The 22,007-nt window shown below is 47.4% G+C and overlaps 2 protein-coding genes across 2 annotated transcripts in view; one reads left to right on the forward strand and one right to left on the reverse strand.

The window, feature by feature from the left end:
• Nucleotides 1–7,951, reverse strand: part of Pkd2l1 (polycystin 2 like 1, transient receptor potential cation channel) — a 37,353-nt gene extending 29,402 nt beyond the window's left edge. Inside the window, 2 exon segments of the mRNA NM_001415836.1 lie at nt 6,934–7,047; nt 7,543–7,951. Of these exon segments, the coding sequence (NP_001402765.1) occupies nt 6,934–7,047; nt 7,543–7,777 (349 nt within the window). The 5' untranslated portion in view covers nt 7,778–7,951.
• Nucleotides 7,952–16,751: 8,800 nt separating this feature from the next.
• The window catches only part of Scd3 (stearoyl-coenzyme A desaturase 3), a 35,558-nt gene continuing 30,302 nt past the window's right edge, over nt 16,752–22,007 (forward strand). Inside the window, 1 exon segment of the mRNA NM_001432549.1 lies at nt 16,752–16,998. Coding sequence (NP_001419478.1) covers nt 16,972–16,998 — 27 coding nt within the window. The 5' untranslated portion in view covers nt 16,752–16,971.

Genomic DNA, 22,007 nt, shown 5'->3' on the forward strand with positions numbered 1-22,007 from the left:
AAAGTTCTCTGTGAATTGTGTAGCTTAGTTTCTATGCTTTGTTCGTGGTCATTCAGCAGGGTAGAGATGGGGCAAGCACTCAGGCTAGTGCCGTATGATACTAGCAACCTCCTTTTTCCCCCTGGCCACTTATGCCAGCAAGACCAGAGCCCAATCTCACCTACAGCAAACCAGTCTGAGGATGTCAGTACCTATCCTCCTCACAAGCTTTAATGTGGAATGACAATTGGTATCTGTTGAAGGCCTAATGCAGTCACTGAGTACCAACAGCAGCTAGGCAGATGTCAGCTTCTCTTGAGCAGGAGATCAAGGCTCAAAGAAGTTTAAGTGTCCCAATCTCTATGGCTAATCACTGGTGGCACCCTTCTACGAGTCAGGTGGCCTTATTCTGGCCATGCTTCCTCCGGTACTGATAGCATGGCTCCATGTGCCCGGTTAACATATACTATCCTGAAAGCCACACAGGGGCTCGCCTAAGACCCTCACTGAAGCTCCCACACACATTCTGTTTCTTTCCTGGTCAATCCTAGGAATGTGCAATTAAGAAAGGCAAATTTTCCTAGTATCCCGATGAGGTGAAACTCTGCCTGAACCTTGAATCCCACTGAAATGAAGCAGAATGATGGGTTGGTGAGATGGCTCTGTGGGTAAAGGCAATTGCTGCTGAACCTCACGACCTGAGCTTGGTTTCCTAGAACTCGCATGGTGGAAAGAGGGAACCGACTATGGGAAGTTGGCCTCTCTTATCTCCATGGGTGCCCCAAATATATGTTAAAAACAAAACAAGACAGAGTGAGAGAAGGCAGATAGGCTTCTCCAGAGCCAGCAATGACAAGGTGCTAACAATCCACATTTATTGATGAGTAGACGGGAGTCAAAAGGCTGAGAGTCTCTATACTCCATGGTAACCAGACCCAGCCTAGGTCATGGCTCAGAGGCTTTCCTACATAGGGACTGTCCCAGGTGCACCTTTGAGATAACAAAAATGCTTGATAAAACAAATAGCCATTGTTTCTACATAAAGACTTCAGTGTTTCCTCCATCAACAAAAGGCCACAGCCGTCCCTGCAAGAAGACAAAGGGCTGGAGGCTCTTTCATAAATACCATGAGGGAGGTGGAGGGAGGGAGGCAGGGGGGTGGAGGGAGGGGCAGGACCATCATTCACTCCCCTGCACTTCTCTGTGAACAATGGCGGAGACCGGAAGGACTCTACTGTGAGCCTTTCTAAGCGTCGGATCATTTCCGTACTATTCATAAAGACAAGGGTGACATTTTCCTGATCTCTGGCATGGAAATAGTCTTATCTATCCTTCACAGAAATCCAGTCACGGTCAAGTGAGGTCCTAGGTGTGAATGCTCTCTGTGTTGGTCCAGGGCTGCATTATGACATTGTGAGGAGATTGATAGCTCTCCCATGTTGCCTGGCTAAAGAAGAGAGCTCCGAGTTAGCCAAGTGAGTCACCAAATGGTCATGGCGTTCCTGGAGCAAAACATAACGGGGAGGACACCAGGCCACCGTGGCTCTGCCACAGTGAGTTCTCCGGGCTCACTCTGAGCCCAGTTGCTAGGCAGGTGATGCCCAGTTTCATAGACCATTTTTCCCGCTCCCAGGATTCTAGTTCCCGAAACGAAGGCCCTCATTGGTAATTCCTGCCATGGTCTAACAATTTTTCCTTCCTAAAATCTCCCTCACCTCCTGACAATATCTGTCTTGTACAATTTATACCAAGTGAGTATAAATAACAAAGAGTAAGAAACTGTTTATCCCTACCATGAATCAAAACAAGAAAATTAAGGCAGATTGTTGAATTGTTTTATACCTACTTAATTCTAATAATTAGGAATGAGAATCTCTAATCCTCATAGAGTCTTACCCTGCTGTGGTCTTATAGTCACTGTAATAAATATGTGTAGTGTTCAAACGAGGCAAATGGTCACACACGGCACTAAGAAGATAGTCTCATCTTTGGACTTAATCTCCTTAGACATGCCCTGGGAACAGATTTAACAAAAGCAAGAGAAGGCAACAGGTCTGGACATATTTACTCATAGTAAACACTGAGGTAGTAAGAGAAAGTTTTAATTAATGGATTTTAATTTAATATAGCTTGCTCATCGAATTAAAATAAATAAACTACTCAGAAACATAAGAGAAAATGGCTGATGTAATTATATGTGAAAGTGTAGAATTGGAGAAATGCTGGTGATATAAAAAAACAATCAGATGCCTTTGGACCAGGGGGAGGTGAATTATAAATAAAAATATTCTTTAGCCTGGTGTGATATGGGTTTTAATCCCAGCACTCAGGAAGCAGAGGTAGGTGAATGTCTGGGAGTTCAAGGACAGGCTGTCTACAAGATGAGTTCCAGGATAGCCAAGGCTACATAGAGAAACCTAGTCTCAAAAAACAAAACAAAACAAAACAAAACAAAACAAAACAAAACAAAACAAAACAGTCCTTGTGTTTTAAATATAGCAATAGAAGGAAGAACAGTAGGTAGCAGTGTAGCAGCATTCTCTTAAGATTCTACTGTTAGGGGAGGGGAGGGAGTTGTCAGCTATATGAGAGTGGGAACAGCTAATGGGGATGAGGAAGGGATGCTGATGAGGATGGGGATGAGGATGAGGATGGGAAACTGAGGATGCGGATGGGGATGGGAATGAGGATGGGAAACAGGATGGGGATGAGGATGGGGATGGGATACAGATGAGGATGAGAATGGGAAACTGAGGATGAAGATGGGGATGGGATGTGCATGAGAATGAGGATGGGATGCTGATGAGGATGGGGATGGGATGTGCATGAGAATGAGGATGGGATGCTGATGAGGATGAGGATGGGATGCTGTTGAGAATGAGGATGGGATGCTGATGAGGATGAGGATGGGATGCTGATGAGGATGAGGATGGGATGCTGTTGAGGATGAGGATGGGATGCTGATGAGGATGAGGATGGGATGCTGATGAGGATGGGGATGGGATGCTGATGAGAATGAGGATGGGATGCTGTTGAGGATGAGGATGGGATGCTGATGAGGATGAGGATGGGATGCTGATGAGAATGAGGATGGGATGCTGTTGAGGATGAGGATGGGATGCTGATGAGAATGAGGATGGGATGCTGATGAGGATGGGGATGGGATGCTGATGAGAATGAGGATGGGATGCTGTTGAGGATGAGGATGGGATGCTGATGAGGATGGGGATGGGATGCTGATGAGGATGAGGATGGGATGCTGTTGAGGATGAGGATGGGATGCTGATGAGGATGAGGATGGGATGCTGATGAGGATGGGGATGGGATGCTGATGAGGATGAGGATGGGATGCTGATGAGGATGAGAATGGGATGCTGATGAGGATGAGGATGGGATGCTGATGAGGATGAGGATGGGATGCTGATGAGGATGGGGATGGGATGCTGATGAGGATGAGGATGGGATGCTGATGAGGATGGGGATGGGATGCTGATGAGAATGAGGATGGGATGCTGTTGAGGATGAGGATGGGATGCTGTTGAGGATGAGGATGGGATGCTGTTGAGGATAAGGAAGGGACGCTGATGACAAACAGAGCTTCCTCCACATCCCTTAGCTACAATATGCTGGGTGACAATGAAGTAATGTTTGCATGCAGGACCCGCTGTGTGCTCACTCAAACCCACAACCTTGAAAGAGGGCAATGGCTGCTCAGTCGGTTTTCTGCTTCTTCTTCTCCTCACTTCCTGTCCCCAGGGAAGCTCCTCGTCACCCTGAAACTTTTTTTCTTATTTGTGAAATGGAGTACAAGTTAAACAGTGACACAGTTGCCTCTGTGAAACCGATTAGTGAGGCCCCGCTGTTACCGTTCCCACCGATGGAGGTGGTAAACTGAGGCCCTCTGCAGAAATTGCTAACCTAAAGGGCTGAAGTCTCTAGAAGAATCCTTAAATGATAGTGTCTCTCTAGGTAGAACCAGTTACAATATGCATTTTCATACGTATTATCTCGTTATTTTTATTTTATGTGGGTGCTTTGCCTCCAAGTCGTGGCACATGCATGCAGTACCTTTGGAAGCCTGAAAAGGGAATCAGATTCCCCGACTGCAGGTACAGATGTCTGTGAGCTGCTCTGTGGGTGCTGGGACTCAAACCCGGTCCTCTGCAAGAGCAACCAGGTTCTTAACCATTCAGCCATCTCTCCAGCCCCCTTCTTTATTTTTAAACTGACAGATAATTCTCGCATGAATAGATGGGGCAGTGTGATGTTTCCTTACCTATATATGCTATGTAAAACAGCCATTACATCCGTTACTTGTCAGGAGTGTGTGTGTGTGTGTGTGTGTGTGTGTGTGTGTGTGTCTGTGTGTGTCTGTGTGTGTGTGTGTCTGTGTGTGTGTAGTTAAAAAATGCTTGAAATTTCTCTTCCCTTTTAGCTATTTCAAAGTTTATAGTACTTTTAAATTTAGCTTTACAGTTATTTTTGTTGTTTGAGTTTGTTTGTTTGTTTGTTTGTTTGTTTGTTTGTTTGTTTGAAGAGGTTTCACTATGTAGCTCTGGCTGGCCTGGAACTGGTTGTTCCTGAACTGGTAGTCCAGGCTAGCCTCAAACTCAAGCGATCTACCTGCCTTTGCCTCTGCCTCTTGAATGCTGAGCTGGAAGATGTGCACCAGTTCTCCTGTCCCAGTGATGGTTCCATTTAACACATTTTAAAAAGTAAAGACCAGCAGGATAGACTAGCAATGGGGAAGGCCTAGCATGTGTGAGGTCCTTCTGGGCTCAGGACTCGGTAAGTAAAGCAGCAACACAAAATCCTGAGCATGGTGGCTCAGGCTGACCTTCTCAGTACTCGGAAGAGAAAGGCTAACCTGGACTGCCTGTCCCCACAAGCAAAGAACAACAAACTAACTGACCAAAGGTAGGCTTTTGCTTTGTATTTTGTTTGTTTGCTTGGTTTTGGTCTTGTTTTGAGACAAAATCTCTCTATAGTCCTGGCTGTTCTGGAATTCACTGCGTAGACCAGGCTGGCCCCAAACTCAGAGATTCTTCAGCCCCTGCCTCCCTGTTGTTGGGATTAAAGGTGCAATAACCGTGCCTCTGGCCCCATGCAAACAGCTACTTTCTGTATGAAAATCCCAACCCGAAAGATACACTGGTTGCAAAATAAACCTGACACTGTGTAACTGGCACATGGAGAAGCACCGGGTCTGTTTAAAATCCTCTTCAAGGGGCTGGGGATTTAGCTCAGTGGTAGAGCGCTTACCTAGGAAGCGCAAGGCCCTGGGTTCGGTCCCCAGCTCCGAAAAAAAAAGAACCAAAAAAAAAAAAAAAAAAATCCTCTTCAAATGTTTACCTCTCTACCTTCAAGCCCCTGGCAACCCCTGGGAGATCTTAGTCTTCTCCAGAACACCATGTTAGAATCATGGAGTGTGGAATGTTTCCACAGACTTCTTCCTTCAAAGATTTTTGTTTTTATTTATTTTTTTAAAACTAGGCTAGGGGGACCACGTGGAAGTGTTGTGACTCCACTATTGAATCAGAAGACAAGCACGATTATTTTCAGAGACTGCGTGATGCTCCTCCTGCATGATATCTCCAGAAGTAATTTTGTTAAAACGTATGGAAATTTTGTAGGTTTGTAGAAAGGAAGTCAAGATGTATTACCATTCAGATAAACGTTGCCAGGAGACTCACAGAATCAGGGGCTGAAGGAGGAGGGCAAGGGTTTGGATCTGCTGAAACACTTCATGAGGAAAGAGAAACGCATTACAGCCCTGGGGTTGGGAGAACGCAAAGGGAGAGGCAGGAGAGTCAGACCCTTCTGTTTATAGAAAGCTAATCGGTTTCCATGGAAGTGTATGTATACGTTTCCTATCGTGTGGCCTCTGTGAGGATAAGAGGTCATAATTCAAGGTTGCCTTACATTTGGGCAGTAGGGAGCAGGGCAAATTGGTAAATGCATAGAGGAGGGACAGAATTCAGTCAGATCTATGATAGCTACCAAGTCGTAACATGCCTTCTTACAACAGAAGTAATGATGCCACAGGACACTGTTGTCAGTCCGATGCCCCTTGGTATATTTCTTCCAGTAAAAGGCAGCAAACTGATCAGAGCTGAGATAGACAACTGCATGGTGAGTGTTCTGAAACTGTTGTCACAACATGTCAGGCTGAGCAAATGGCCCACTCATATAAAGGCCACATAGCCCTGTCGGATCAGGTAGGTACAGAAGGGGAAACTGACATTCAAAGAAGTTACAAGAAAAACACAGGGTCCCCTAGGTGGGAACAGACAGAGTGGTGTGTTTGGCCCTGAATCTGCAGACTCAGAGCCTGGACTTCAGTCTCCACATAAGCCACCCTTGTCACTCTGTGTCATCCCTGCACTCCAGCTCTCTCACAGTCTACATCGCAGCTTTCTACTTGCGTCTCTGAACCTGGACACCAGAGCTCCCCAGCGAGTGTCCCACAAAGCCTGCCTGCTTGTGTGGAGTTGGCCACACTATTGAACCCCAACCCTTTTCTCGGGAACTCTCTAAAGCCTGAATCGTTTTCTTCCTGGCCCTTAGAAACATGGATCATTTTTGTGTGATGGGTCACATGATAACCCATCACACAAAACCCACTAAAGAGAAAGGGGGACCCTCTATCCTTTACAAAGGGTTAAACAAACATTTCCACCTGTCAACACAACACTGGCTGCTGGCTCAATAGTAGGCACTTGAATTTGAAAATCAGGTTACGTAGTAATTTGAGAGGAATCTCCTTTTATGAACAATATTTCTACCCACTGCGTTTCCTCCTTTGAACTCAGTGTGAGAAGTCACAAGAGTTGTATATTGGTATATACACAAAATTCCCAGGATCCACTTGGATGAATACCACCTGGGAGGTACATACGTTTCACACGCTTGTGCCTCTCACAGGCAGATGCTCACAGGACAGTGGCTACTCACACAGACAGACGTCCACGAGGAACACGATGTACACCACAAGCTCCCTCAGGGTAGTCTTGACATAAAGCTCTCTGTTCTCGGCTGTGTTCTCAGTCAGCGTTGTCCCCCACAGCCCTACAGGCATAGAAGGAAGTCCAGAGTTCCCAACAGCACATCCTTTTAGTGATCCACTCCTCCCTGTCCCTAGTCCCTACCCCATCCCCACTGGTCCTTCCTTACCCATCCAGTGTGCCCCGGGACCTGACTACAGCACCCACACCCTGCCTGACCTCCTACCAAGTCCCTGTGGGAGAGGGGGTGAGGATACTGGGTCAGAGTGAGGCTGTGAATGGGGTGGGTATCTGTTCAGGTGGAGTGGTCTAGAGCCCCCTCACCTCAGTGTTCCACGTATCATTCTCTCTATACTCTGTCTGGGTCCCCAGGTAATGTCTGTGCTAAGTGACCTTTCTGGCAGTCCCAGAGCCGGACCTCTGTCCTGGGGCAAGCAACTCTAACACTGACAAATCATAGGCACCAAGATTTCTTCTTTTGGGTCACTTTTGTCCCCCTCTCAAACCTAAGGTTTTCTGACTCTAACACCCCAGGAAAACCTCTCCTCGTGTCCCGTACCTCTGATGCCACGACAGATGAGGAGACAGCAGCCGGACACAGGGACTCTTGGTGTCTTCTCCTGGCGTCTGACTTCTGGCTTTTTAGGTTGAGTCTCAGGGAGAGCCACACTGGAGACGGTGCAGATCATCGGGGTCCCATTCGGGGAAGGAGGGCTGCTGTAGGCAGGATTGTCCCAGACTCTGCTCCCCAGTGTTTGCAGCTCCTGCTCCTTGGAATTCTCCATAATATTCATGGGGACCAGAGGTGGAAACCTGCCACCACAGGTGCCCACTCTCACAGGAGACACGGGGACAACGACCCGCACTGACACTGGAAGCAGAGAGCCCAGGGAGTGGTGTCTAAGAGCAGCTGCTCTCCTTTAGCCTCTGCCTCCTGTCTGGGTGGGGGAGCTGAGCTGAGCTCACACAGGAGAGGGAGCAGGAAGGACACTGATGGTCATCATTCCATTCAGATATCTCTCTCTCTCTCTCTCTCTCTCTCTCTCTCTCTCTCTCTCTCTCCACAAAAGGAAAGGAACTAAAAGGGAACTGGAATTGGAAATTAAAGTGAGATGAGAAAGGGGCCTGAGGATGTTATGTAGACACACTAGAAGGAGGGGGAAAGGAGACAGAGGGAGTGCTAGGGCCAGATGGAACCTGGATTGGGCTGTCCAAACTTCCAACTATTGAGTTGGTCAAAGAACAGGGAAAGGGGACAAGGGTTGGGGTGTGGGGGAAGGGGCTAGGAGAAGAAAGGGCTTCAGTGCTCTGTGGTGGGCGTGAGCTCATACCACTTTTTTTAAAAAGGCTTGAAAGAACTACCATGGGTTAGGGTGAGAACCAAGGCCAGGGATGGGCAGTGGGGGGAGGTGCTCCTTGACAGTTCAGTCGGTAGTGCTTCTCAGTGTGCCTCCTTCAGTGTCCCCTGGTGACTGGAGAAGGAGACTCCCCAGTGCACCCCCTTATAGTTCAGTGAAAGATATAGGTGAAGGGAAGCACAGTATCAGATCTTAAGAGACAGAGTCTCTGCGGATGACAGTGACAAGAAAAAAGAGTACAGAATTCCAGGCTGGCTTTATTTTCCTGATGTTTGGCTCCATGGCTTAATGATGACGCCCATTCTTAGAGATGGACATCTTGAGAATGTGGGACTTGGTTTAGGTCAACAGTTTGGTAGGACAAATCTCAGAGCCTCGGGCAAGGGTGAGGTGACATCTCTCTGTCACAGATGATCTGTTCGTCTTTTCCTGGGACTTGACTTAGCACTGTAAGCTTCAGCGTGAACTGAGTATGAGAGCTTCTGGGACTGCCTGCAACCCCTCTTGCTCAGTTTCCTGAATGGAGACTTGGCATGGACCTCTGATCACAGCCCTGTCTGTGCCCAGCTCTGGCCTTTGCTCACTCACTGCCCAGGTAAGCAAGAGCTGTGACTCAGAAGAGAGCTCCTGCGGTAAAGTGGGTAGTCATTCTACATGCCCTGCAGCAGGGGACTCTTCTAACCGAGCATCTTAGCTTACAGTTACTTTAGCCACGATGGCTTGAAGCCTACCTTCAAGGTGAGCAACGCACGCCAGCCTGGAAGAAATCTCAGGCCTTGTGTATTCCCAGAGGGAGAGATCAACAAGGTCTAGGCTCCACCCCCTGATTAAACCAAGTTTCCTAAGATCTAAGACAGAGAAGAAAAGGTAGCTGTCGTGGCCCTCAACCTGTGATATGAATTTCCTGTCCAAGGCCTGGACACTGGAGAAGAGTGACTCCCTTCATGACCTGCATCTGAGGGCTTGTCCCTAGAGGGACAAGTGTCCTTCTCTCTGATGTTCCAGGCAGTGAGATGCACCGAGGTGCCAGTTTCCCTTGGAGAAAAGGGTGAGAAGCTGGGCCAGGGGGGAGCATCTTGCATTGTATCAGCTGAGCAAGGAGGGAGCCAACAGCCTTTTAAGCAATTGCACAAGGACTCCTGACAAGGGTCAGGAACGGGGTGACAACAGCGTGGTCCCGAGAAGCAGAGATAGGACTGTGAGATGGTTTGCCATTCCCTCGGGCGATCCTGAATTCCTGAGGAGGCCTGAGACCAGCAGGGGTCTGAGTGGACTTGGGGACATTCCTCGTGTGACAAGTCTCCTCATATGACAGAGCTCCAGACCACGACCCACTGCTTTATTCATGGTCACCCCTCCTGGAACCCATCCAGTTGCTTTTCCTGCTCAGTGCCGAGTCCTTTTCCTCACATGTGGGTCAGACTCTACCGCCCTATGGGGCGGGCTATGCAGCGCGGGTTGAGAAATCCCAGGAGAAGTCACGAATCAAATAAAAATCTCATGATGATTTTCGGTTTGATATTTCTTCAAGTTCTCAAGCCCCATGAGTTCTTGAATCTTCCTGTTAAAAGGGGCAATCAATATGGAGGGGGAAACTCAGGCTCAGGCTGCCTGTGACTCTTGAAAGGGAGTTTGAGCAAAACCCCTGGGTGTAAACTAACACCGGCTCTCTCACTCACCAGTGGTGTGTCTCGAAGCAAGAAGCTATTGAGTCTAGCTTACTGTCTGCAGGGTGTTAAGGAAATGCCCCCCCATCCGGTCTAGAGGGCTATCTCAGGGCTAGGCTTCCAAACTTTCTAAGGTTTTATAAGCTGTATTCTTTTTTTTTTTTTTGAAAGATTTATTTATTTTATATGAGTACAGTGTAGCTGTCTTCAAAGACACCAGAAGAGGGCATCAGATCCCATTACAGATGGTTGTGAGCCACCATGTGGTTGCTGGGAATGGAACTCAGGACCTCTGGAAGAGCAGTCAGTGTCTTAACCATTGGGCCATTTCTCCAGCCCTATAAGCTGTATTCTTTTTTTTTTTTTTCCGGAGCTGGGGACCGAACCCAGGCCCTTGCACTTGCTAGGCAAGCGCTCTACCACTGAGCTAAATCCCCAACCCTATAAGCTGTATTCTTAAAGCACAGGGCAGACTTCACATTTTCTGGTAACATCCAGCCCTGAGCAACTCACTCCCACAGCTCATTTTAAGGAGGACACTGTCAGCCAGGACTGTGTTGACATCATCTCTGAGAGACATGGAGAACTGGCAGCATACACAGTTCCATAGGGCGATGCCTATAAGCTGGAAGCATTCGAAAGCTGTTGGATGAGAGAGCTCTTGAGGGGACTACAGTCAGGCCACGTGCCCCATCCGTACCAAAGTCAACACTTGGTCAGGAAGCCCACTAATCCCCTCAGTAAGTTGGTCACTTTGCTCCATTGGCATGAAAATTTGGTCTGATGCTATCCTACCGTGGAGCTGGTAGGATGGGCCATCCATGTTTGCCACCAGCATGATCCAGTTTCTTGCCATGGCCACCTTGAAAAACTTCTCCAGAACTTTCTGGGTTCACCAGACTCCGTCCGACACACTAAGGTGTGCACTAAGACCCACATTGAGAAGGATGGCGGCTCCCAGTGCTTCAGAGGTGCAGGGTGACCGGACCGTGTTATGACATATTATCTCAACTAACTCGCACGGTGTAAGTTTTTGTTGCCAGATAAAGATACCTGGGGATCATGGGCCTTTTAGTCAAGATGGCCCTGTGAGAAAGCAGGAGGAGGCTGAGTTCACTGTGCAAGTGTACGAGCGTATGTTGCGAGCATGTGTATCAGTCCTCATGCTCATGTCTGTCCCTGAGTGAGGGAGACAGAGGGACAGAAAGTTAGCGAATGGCTTCGGTGTAACCTTAAAAAGGTTTGGTGGGGCCTTCAGGGACTCAAAACAGAGCATCAGGGGTGCTGGGTTCAGTGCTTAAGTACGGTGAGAGCAGCCATGTTTAATTCATTACACCCACTTGGTAACTCACAACCATCTACAACTCCAGTTCCAAAGCCCACTTTTGGTCTCTGATGGCACCATGCATGCACAGGGTGCACAGACATACATGCGGGCAAAACACCCATACACATACAACAACAGCAACAATTCTTTTAAAAGAGATAGACCACCAAACAAGCCCTGTATCCCTGGGGATTGCTCTTGCTCCCCTCCCTGCTTCTGAGCTAAGAGCTATCAAGGAGAACATTGCTCCAGGTAAACAATCTTGGACAGTAGCCCTCCTTCTCCCTGTAGTTGAAGATCTGTGATATTTGTCTCCTCCTTGTGCCCTTCAAGCTCTCAGATAAGACGCAGCCTCTGTTCTTGAAGTGTCTACCAGATACCATGCCTGCCCACCTCTGAGAGGACAGTTCATGCCCCACTATCAGCCCCTCCATCCCCCAGGAATCTAAACAGAGGCCCCTCCCACCCTCGCCTTTTTCTGAACACCCAGCCGCACTCACCAGGTCCACTCTAACTCTTCCTTCATCTGCTTTTGATACCTTCTTGCTTATAGTCCTCAACTGTGGATGCCTGTCAGCCTCAGCACCTCCAACCCAGGCCCAGACACCAGTCTGCCCTGGCAGGAACCGGATTGAACAACATCAGGTCAATGCCCTTTGTGGATACCCAGTTTCTCATGTCGCTCTACCCTGAGTCAACCATGAGGTTACTAGCCGGTCAACCGACACAGCTAGAGTCATTTGAGAGATAAGATCCTCAATTGGGAAAATGCCTTCAGGAGATTTGGCCGAAATCCAACCTGGAGGGCGCTTTCTTAATTAGGGATCTATGGGGGAGGGTTGAGCTATCCCTGCTGGTGGTCCTGGGTTCTATAAGGAAGCAGGCTGAGCAAGCCATGCGGAGCAAAACCATCTCCTGCCTACAGGTTCCTGCCCTGCTTGAGTTCCTGTCTTGGCTTCCTTCAGATTTTGATGTGGAGGCACAAGCCACATCAACTGTTTCCTCCCAAGTCAGTTTAGTCATAGTGTTTCATCACAGCAATGGTAACCCTAGCTGGGACACCTGAGCAAGGCCTAGTAGGTGAGAAGTCAGCCATAGCTTGCCAGGTAGCCCAGAGGATCTGGAGGCTGATACCACAGATAAGTAATATGTGGGTATTAATATTTGCCTGTGGGAAACAAAATGATGTAAGCAGAGTGGTTGGAAATGAGATACTAGCTGCCCGGCTTGTCGCAGGGTGGCCACAGTTAGGGTGCCAAGTTCACTCTGGGCTTCTGGGAGTCTCCTGAGGGCAGTGGCATTGAGGGTCCCGCTGAGCATGGGTCCTGGGCTTAGCTCCACTCCAAGTGCGGGTCCTCAGCTAAAATGGAGTAAGTGCGACCAACCCTCTGCAGCTTTTACGGAGGAAATGGAGAAGCTGGGACCCCATGATCGCATCTGGACCAGAGAGTGTTGCAAATCCAGAGTCAGTTAACCCTGAACTTCGAAGGGGAATTTTCCAGACCAGGGAGCAAAGCAAGGAAGCTGTGAAGCCTGGACATGCACCAGGTTTCAACCTTGTGTACTTTGGGTGCTGAAGGCAAAGCTGAGGGCATGGTGGGTTTTCCCTTCTCCTCACGAGCAGGAAGAGATAAGAAGGCAAACGGAGTCAGAGGTCAGGGTAGAAGACCTCTGACTGCAGTTTGCCAGAACCAATTTCCAAGGTGTCTGCCTCCTGGAGTGGGGCCATGGGACAGGGTTGGGTGGCAAGACCAAGAGAAGTGAGGCCTAATGAATACACTTCAAGCTTTCAGTTTATAACTTTTAGTTTATCTACATGTCCTTCTCTGGAACCTTCGGTGGCATTCCCAAAGTCAGGGACTTATCTGATATTTGCAAAAAGCTAACGTGTAGCTAACCACGCGCAGACTCTCAGACCTCCCAGCCCAGTACACACAGGAAGACATTTTAAAATGCTGCCCCATTACTTCACCTCAAGCCTGTTCCCTTGTCCTGCGTGAGTCCGGGAGTTGCACTGAGACAGCCCCTCTCCTGCGTCCCCATTAATACATTACCATTGTGTTCTGTGCCATCATGTGCTGGCGTGTACAGTTCGCTTTGGGGCTTTGCCTTAGAAATATGTGTGGTCAGACTGGGTGTGGTGCCATGTGCCTGCAATGCCAGTACTTAGGGAGTGGAAACAGGAGAATTGGGAGTTCAAGATCAGCCTCAGCTACATAGAGACTTCAGATTCAGCCTGGGATACATGAGACCGTGTTAAAAAAAAAAAAAAAAAAAAAAAAGCCAAACCACACCTGTAATTCCAGCGGGAGGCAGAGGCAGGCAGATTTCTGAGTTCAAGGCCAGCCTGGTCTACAAAGTGAGTTCCAGGACAGCCTGCCTCAAAAACAAAAACAAATAGAAATCTGTGAGCTCACAGAGGTAGCAGGGAACTTGGTTTAGTTTGCCCCATGTGAAGAAGAGCATTGGCTTTCTGCTGCGCACATGAGAATCTCACTTGGCATCTGATCCACAGGCAGGTGGTTACCATGGCGCAAAAGCAGGAGATGGAGAAGTAGAGACTCCCAGCTGGGAATGCACCTGAGCGCATACTCAAAAGGAGGGGGAGGACCAGGTCAGGTCAGGGCCAGCTACTCTCTGTGGCCTTCTCTGAGTCAGTGCAAAGCAAGGATGACAACAGAATAATGAGGTTCCTAGAGGGTGAAGGAAGTTAGGGACAGAGGGCTGGTTGCCCCTGCTCCTGTGGCCTCCAAATACATGGAGAGAAAGCAGGAAGGGGGAGAGAGTGAGGAGGGGGGACAAGATTGGACCCCTATGGGAGAGCAGTGACCAGAACGTGTTTCTTGCATCCAAGGGAGAATGGGGGATACTGCTTCAGGATTCTATGACCGTCCGATACCTCCTGGGCTCTTGGAACTACTATAGGAAGCCAATAAGAGGAGGTCATTGGAGGCCCAGGGCCTGTGTCAGGCTGTGTCTGTAGACATGGAAAATTTGCATACAACACAGGCTGGTTCTGCAAGATGGGGAAAACCTCCTGCAGATCTACACAGGAGGGAGAAAGTAGCCTGGTCCCTGGGAAGAGGGGCCAGCACACCATTGGTCCTGTCCTGAGACCTTTGTCCCTGTCTCAGCCGCCCCACAGATCTTTCCCTCCACATAGAGCCTGTGGCTAAGATTAAGGGTAGAGACTGGTGAGAAAGCTGGGTGTGGAAGTGCTACACACCTCTAATCCTGGGGCTGGAAAGGCTGAATTAGGATGACTGTGCATCAAAGGCCATCCTGGGCTTGGGTTAGATGATAAGATCTTTTCCCAAAAACAAAGAAATCAAAACAGCAGAGAGAGCAAGACAGAAATGGGGGAAGAAGAGGGAAGGAAAGGAGAAAAGAAAAGAAAAGAAAAGAAAAAAAAAGGGAAGAGGAATTGCCAAGAGCAGAACTTGATGACCTAGATTCTGCTAAGCAGAAAGGAAATTCAAGTCTGGGAAAGACATTCCAGGTGAAACCACGTAGTAATCTGAAGGCCTAAGTAAAGGAGTCTGCATGAAAATGTAGTAAGAATTGGCATTCACTGTGTGATTGTACCAACCTGCTACATAGAACAACCTTACAAAACAAAGTAGCACTGCCTTCCTAGAGGTGGTGCAATTGAAGCACACAGTAAATTGCCCTTGGTTAAGCAGCCATCTCATCTCAGCAAGTTTCAGAAGTAGGAGCTCAGTCTAGTATTTCTTCTCTTTTCTTTGTTTCCTTCTATAAAACTGTGTTACACTGTTGAGCTCACGAAAATACGTAAGACTGTGTCCTACTGGGCTAGAAAGATCACTCAGCAGTTTAAAGCATTGGTTGCCCTTGAAGAAGACAGGAGTTCAGTTCCCAGCCCCGGTGTGGCAGGCAGCTCACAGCCATCTGTGTCCAGTTCCAGGGGATTGGATGCCCTCTCCTGACCTCCTCAGACACCAAGCTCACATATGGTGTGCATGTATATATGCAGGCAAAACACTCACACACATAACATAAAATAAACAAGTTTAAAACTTTTTAAAGATTATATCCTATGTGTGAATACCACTATAACATTAACAAGAGTTCTGGAGCTTTTGATCTAGACTGCAACTTCCAGAACTTTACATTTCTGCGCTGACTCAGTTTCCCCACAAGTGTCTGGTACAACCATGGGCAAGCTTTCTGACCTCTCCACATCTCCCTTTCCTCCTCAAGACAATAGATCCCGGGAGTACCCACCTGCCAGAGACCCAGTATGCACAAACCATTCTGTATCTGCTTTCTGTCTTATTTCTAGTCCACACTGGTCCTTTAGACTATTATGGGTTAAAACATCTGTCTAAGCTCCCTACCCAAATTCCAACTGAGGTCTGGGGTTGGGGCTCAGTGATAAACTGTTTGCTTGACCTGTACAACACCCAGTGTTCAAGTCCCAACACCAACAAACAAAGCTTCTTTCCTGTTGAGGCAGGAGAAACTCACTAGCGTGTCTTGGAAGTGTGGGCACAGGAATGGGATTGCTTGATGGCTACTGGTGGAGGTGGTCTCCTGTAGTGCATTCCTAGTGGCCAAATGGAGGTCTCTCTCTCTCTCTCTCTCTCTCTCTCTCTCTCTCACACACACACACACACACACACACACACACACACACACACACATCAATATGTTTATCTGACAATGTTGCCAGAGCTCCTAGCCCTGGAGTTCGTAGACAGTGAAGACTGTTTTGTCCACTGACATGTGACTTCTGGACAGCAGTAGGGTAAGAGGGGAGGCAGGTTCCACCCACACCTTTGCCTCATGGCCTGGGGTTGGAGCCCCTTCCCAAAGGCTGAGAGGAATGGGAAGGCAAGGCAGAATCACAGGTCATGGGTAGCACCTTGGTTTTCTGTTTCCACTTGTACTATGGGAACCCCAGTGTTTGTGGTGTGTGTGGAATCACCCTAGGCTTGGACCAAACCCTAACTATTGGACTATAAGCTCCCCCTCTTCCAGAAAAGAATTCCTGATATGCCCCCTGAGTCATAGGGTAATGATGGGTGGAGGCCAAGAGGCTACTAAAAATCAGAAGGGGAGGAAGAACAAGAATGTGACTCAAGAGAGACCAGCAGATTGCATTCAACCAATGACAGCAGTCGACTGAGGTGGCGCCAAACTCTCCTTGCCTAACGACAAGGCCAGAGTTGACAAAGCATCACTGGCATTTTGCCATGGTAAAGAACAGCCCTGGGGCCATTGGGGTGATGTCGTCTGAGACATCCCATCACTCTGGCTTAGTCTCCACCTGATTGTATTGCCTCCTGGCCTCCCCCACACTAGCCTCAACCCAGGGCTGGAGTTAGGCCAGCCAGCTCTGCATACCTGGTCCAATGCTGGCAGTATATAAAAGGTTCATGAGGAAAGAGAAGTCAGTCACGCAGTGCCAGCCAGAGCTGCTGCTTTGGGGAGAGGACACACATACACCGAGGGCAAATTTGGACAACCACCGTCAGTGGAAGGCACAGGGGAGGGCTTTGTGGCAACACCTAACTTGTTTTGCAGATCAGGATCTGCTGCAGTCCTCTGCCCTGCAGTCCCAAAGGCCACAATTTTAAGTCCTTGGAAGAAGATCTCAGCATCCAAGAACCAGTATGCCAGGCCACTTGTTGCAAGAAGAGGTGAGCTTCTGTGTAGTGGATCGGTGTGTGCAAGCCCAGACTGAGCCTCTAGTAAACTATCTGGTGTGGAAGACTCAAGAATTCCTTTAAAAACCATGCCACTGTCCACTGTTGGAGGATGTGGAACTCTAGTCTGCAAACTTGATCCTCCCACATTTTCTTCTTTTTCCTTTTTCGGGTGTGTTTGTATTGTGCATGTGTGTGAATGCGTGTCTACATGTTTATAGGCATATGTGTGTGGGGGGTGTAACTGATGTGTGTAGATATGAGTGTAGAGACCCATGGTTGATGTTGGGAGTCACTGATGATCATTCTTAAGATTTACTTACACTTTTGTACGTATAGATGGTTTTCCTGCATGTACCCAGATAGGCCAGAACAGGGCATCAAGTGTTCTGGAACTAGACTTATCGATGGTTGTCAGCCTCCACGGAGGTGCTGGGAACTGACCCTGGTTGCTCTACAAAATCATCAAACGCCTTTAACTGCCCCATCGAAATGATTCCTCTGATTCACTGAGGCAGATTTTCTCAATCAAGCCAGAAGCCTCTAATGTGGCCAGCTTTGCAGGCCAGTTTTGCCAGCCAGCAGATGTGCAGGTCAGTCGCCATGCCCAACAGAACTTACATGAGTTCTGGAGACCTGAACCCTGCCCACATGCTCCATTGGCAGAGTCCTGTTTCCAACCCCCAGCCTGTGTTTCCTAAGCTTGTCAAAAAGAAAAAAACTGCAACAGACTTACAGATCTAATTGGGGGGCGTTGCATTCTAAGATAAAGGCTCCTATTGAGCAACCGTCAAACCCTGGATTTGGCAAGAAAGAAGCAGATAGAATGTAAAAGAAAACCTTAAAAACACACTTGACGCACCATTTGCTGCAGCCTGGTCTCCAGTTTTGTCTCTGGAGAAAAGCTATGCCCACCAGCCCTTTGTGGTTAGCCTATCAAGAGGGACACTCTCTAAGAAAGTCCTGACTGGGAGGAGATTTAAGTGTATATGTGTTCCTTAGGTGGGTCACGAGAAACCCAAATGGATGCAGAATTTTAAAAAAGGGAAAGGAAGAGCCAGGTAGGTGGTGGTTGTGATGCATGCGTTTAATCCCAGCTATCAGGAGGCAGAGGCAGGCAGATCTCTGTGAGTTTGAGGCCAGCCTGGTCTACAGAGTGAGTCCCAGGCCAGCCAGAGCTACAAACAGAAAACTTGTCCTGAAAAACAGAAAGAAGGAAAGAAGGAGAGAGAGAGAGAGAGAGAGAGAGAGAGAGAGAGAGAGAGAGAGAGAGAGAGAGAGAGAAAGGGGTCATAAAATATAATGAATTTTTATGAAGGAGTGAACAGTTGAACCTACTGGAAGTTCAGAAGCCTGTTTGAACTCATCAACTAGATGCCGAAAAGACTTATCTTAAAGAACTGGTTTCCAATGTAGCTGGTGTGTGTGTGTGTGTGTGTGTGTGTGTGTGCGTGCGTGTGTGTGTGTGTTAGCATGCACATATTACAGAACATGTAGGTCAGAGGAAACCCTCAGGTGTTGGTCCTTATCTTCTGCCTTTTATGGGTTTGCTGTTACTGTTGTTTTGAAACAGAGTCTGATTTTCCACTTCGTATGCCTTGCTGACCCTCAAGCTTCTGGGAACTTCCTGTCTCCACCTCCCTCCCTGTACAAGTGCAGGGAATGCAGACACTTCTGCTACTGTTGGTGGCTTTTTAAAGTGCTTTCTCAGGACCTCGAACTCCCTCAGTAGGTGCTTTTCCCCCACTGACCCTTCTCTGCAGCCCTGTAAAGGATTCTTAAGAAGAGGCAAAAGAACTTTTGTTTAACACTTTTCCAGAAACTTCTGAACATTGACAGGTACCCTGGCTGACCTAATTTGAGTCTTTCTTCCCCAGGGCTGCAAACCCATGTCCTGGCTTACAATAAGCCACCTTTGCTGGTATTTACAGGTTCCAGTGTCTATATATTGAGATATATAAAAGAGTAACTGGGAGCTGGAAAACGCATTTCTTAGAAATGAAAAGATTCCTTTTTTACGTGAATCTTGAGTCTCTCAGAGCTAAGACTCTAAGGTAGAAACGCCTTGGAATTTGGTCTTGTCAGACTTTTACAGTATCCCTTCATTGCAAGAGCACCTCTGTTCCATGTATCTTTTGCCTGAAATAGAATTAATTTTAACTGACATGTGTCCTAAATGCTCCTACATGGTCAAAGCAAGTCAACTGTCAACCTACAATTCGGTTCTGAGATCTCCTTGACCCACTTAGCCAGCAACTCCTCCCTACCTAAGTAAAGGATATGTCTGAGAGATAATTGCACAAATGCAACATCTGCAATGTGGAGAACTTGCCTGGGACCCAGCACCAGGGAAAAACTTAGAAGCTGAAGCTCACATCTGTGCAGTGTAGCAAGCCAAGACCTCATGTCAGTTCTGGGATAGCAACAATGATCTGAAAATATTAAATAGAAATATCTAGACATAAATAGTTCAAAAGTCACTCATTTGTGTGTTTGGAGATAGGCTCTAGATATGACACTAAGGTTGACCTGAACCCATGATCCTCCTACATCAGTCTCCTGAGGGCTGGGAGCAAGCACACTGCTACCATGACTGGCCCATCAATTGAAACTGTACACCATTTTCATCACCCTGAGGGTCAGGTGTGCAGTTCCACATTGTCAATTTATAGCAGCCTGAGAGATTTTTTTAAGAGAGACCCCTACTCAGGGGAAGCAAGAATTTCCAACTTCGTGGCAGAAAAGGATTTCAAAATGAGTCTATGTGAAGCAGGGTTGGGGATTATCTTTATTTTAGTTTAATATTTACTTATTTTGAGACAGGATCTCTCTGTGTTAGACAAGGTCGGCTTCTCTCTCATAAAGTTCCGCCTGCCTCTGCCTCTCAAGTGCTGGGACTAAGGGCGTGCGCCACCATCCCCAGGTGAGTCAGAGCTTGTTAAGAAAAAGTTTTGGGGCTGGGGATTTAGCTCAGTGGTAGAGCGCTTACCTAGGAAGCACAAGGCCCTGGGTTCGGTCCCCAGCTCCGAAAAAAAGAACCAAAAAAAAAAAAGAAAGAAAGAAAAAGTTTTAATGCTAGACACGGTGATGCACATCTGTCATCCCAGCACCTGGGAGACAAAGTCAGGCAGATCTTCATAAGGCCAGTCTAGTCTATATAGTGAGTTCTATAGTGAGACTTGTGGCAGAAGCTGTCTCACAAAAAAAAATTGTTCCAATATTTATTTAGCTCAGAGAGAGAGAGAGAGAGAGAGAGAGAGAGAGAGAGAGAGAGAGAGAGAGAGAGAGAGAAGAGGACAGTGTATATCTGACATAAGATAAGCGAGGGCTTCTCAAGAGAGTCTGCTTTTAAATGTCTTAACCATAGCCCATATACAAGTTTAGTAGCTTCTGGGATTTCACTGTTCAAAGAATTTTTACAAGACTTATCTTTTTTTTTTCCTTTTACTAAATGAGATCATAGAGTACTGTCTGAGGAGCATTGGACAGTTATGTATAGATGAACTTTAAAACACAAAGCCAAGTCAAGGGTTAAAGAAAGGCACCCTTACTGTATTAAGCCCCAAGAAAAGTAGGACATTTTTTTTTTTTTACTGTAAACGGAGTTCATAGTCTTGTTCGTGAGAGTTTCAGAAAGTTGTGGGTTTACAGCTGGCTGGGAATAAGTTAAGATCACATATGTTTTACTTAAGCTGGGGTCACTGTGATTCATTACTCTCATTTGAAATCTCCCTATTTAAAAAAGAGAATAGGAAAAATCGTGAGAGTCCTTCAGACGCCTATGGCTGGGGTGAGTGTGTATCCTACCTAGAATACCTTGGAGCTAATTGGGGAGCATGGAGAGAATGAATCTAGTGTTTGTCCCTTCTTAATAATCTATCCTAGATTAGGCCTGGTGGCACATGTCTTTAATCCCAGCATTTGAGAAGAAGAGGCAGGCAGAAGTCTGTGAGTTCAAGGCCAGCCTAGTCTATAGAGCAAGATCCAGGATAGCTAGGGCAATGTAGAGAGATCATGTCTCAGAAGACAATAACAGAATCTTCATTATTAACAATTAACTCCTCCAGAGACAGACCCTAAGACCATGTAGGTAGCAAAAAATTAATCTTTATTCTTCCTCTTTTAATATGGTTTTTTTTTTGTGCTTGTGAGCGTGTGTGTGTGTGAACATGCCTTCACGAATGAGAGTGCTCATGTGGATACCCTGCGGGAATCCATCCTCCCTCCCACCATTGTGGGCCTTGGAGAAGGAACTCAGCCTTGGCAGCCAGTACCTTTACCCGCTAAGCCACCCTATTAGTGTAGCTGTAAATAGTTAGGGGCCCACTCTATGCTCCTGGTGAGTGTGCATGCGGCTCTCCACCCACCTAAGAGCTCTGGATTCATGGAAGACACACACGCACATCATTATTTTTGATATACCTTACTAGCTCAATGACTGGGCGCTTCCAAACCTCCCTGCAGCTAGCACACACTCCCCTCCTGTATTCCTAAGTTAACACTTTCTAAGTCTCTATTTTGTCTTTGCTGTCCTGTTTTCTTCTGGGCCGCACTTCCATGGGGCCGCTTTCCCTTTGCACCTACACTTCAGCCATTTCATCCTCTTGCTCTTTGCGGAGTGGTCCAGCCTTGGTTCATCCTACGCCCCTCTCATGGCAGGATCCATTCTTCCTTCTCTGTGTTTCTTGTCCATGAATTCTAAAAGTCCTTTGTCACCCTGCCTAGCCTGGCCACTGGCCCTTTATTGATCAATCGAAAACCAATTGGAGACAATCTATGCATCTGGACACATAGATTCCCATATGGTTTGGGGAGCCAAATTAAGACAAAGCATTAGAGCCGGTCCCCAACATATTAACCCTTTGTTTTCTTTTTATTAGCATATGTCAATTTATAGATAATGTACTTTGTTGAAATTAAGTCCAGGTTCTACCTCCCAGCCCAAGCTCCCAGATGTAAGACTCAGATTAAATTTGCAAATACCTTTTCCATAGAGCTAGGTT

This window comes from Rattus norvegicus, chromosome 1, assembly GCF_021556685.1.
Source record: "Rattus norvegicus strain SHRSP/BbbUtx chromosome 1, alternate assembly SHRSP_T2T, whole genome shotgun sequence".
NCBI lineage: Eukaryota > Metazoa > Chordata > Mammalia > Rodentia > Muridae > Rattus > Rattus norvegicus.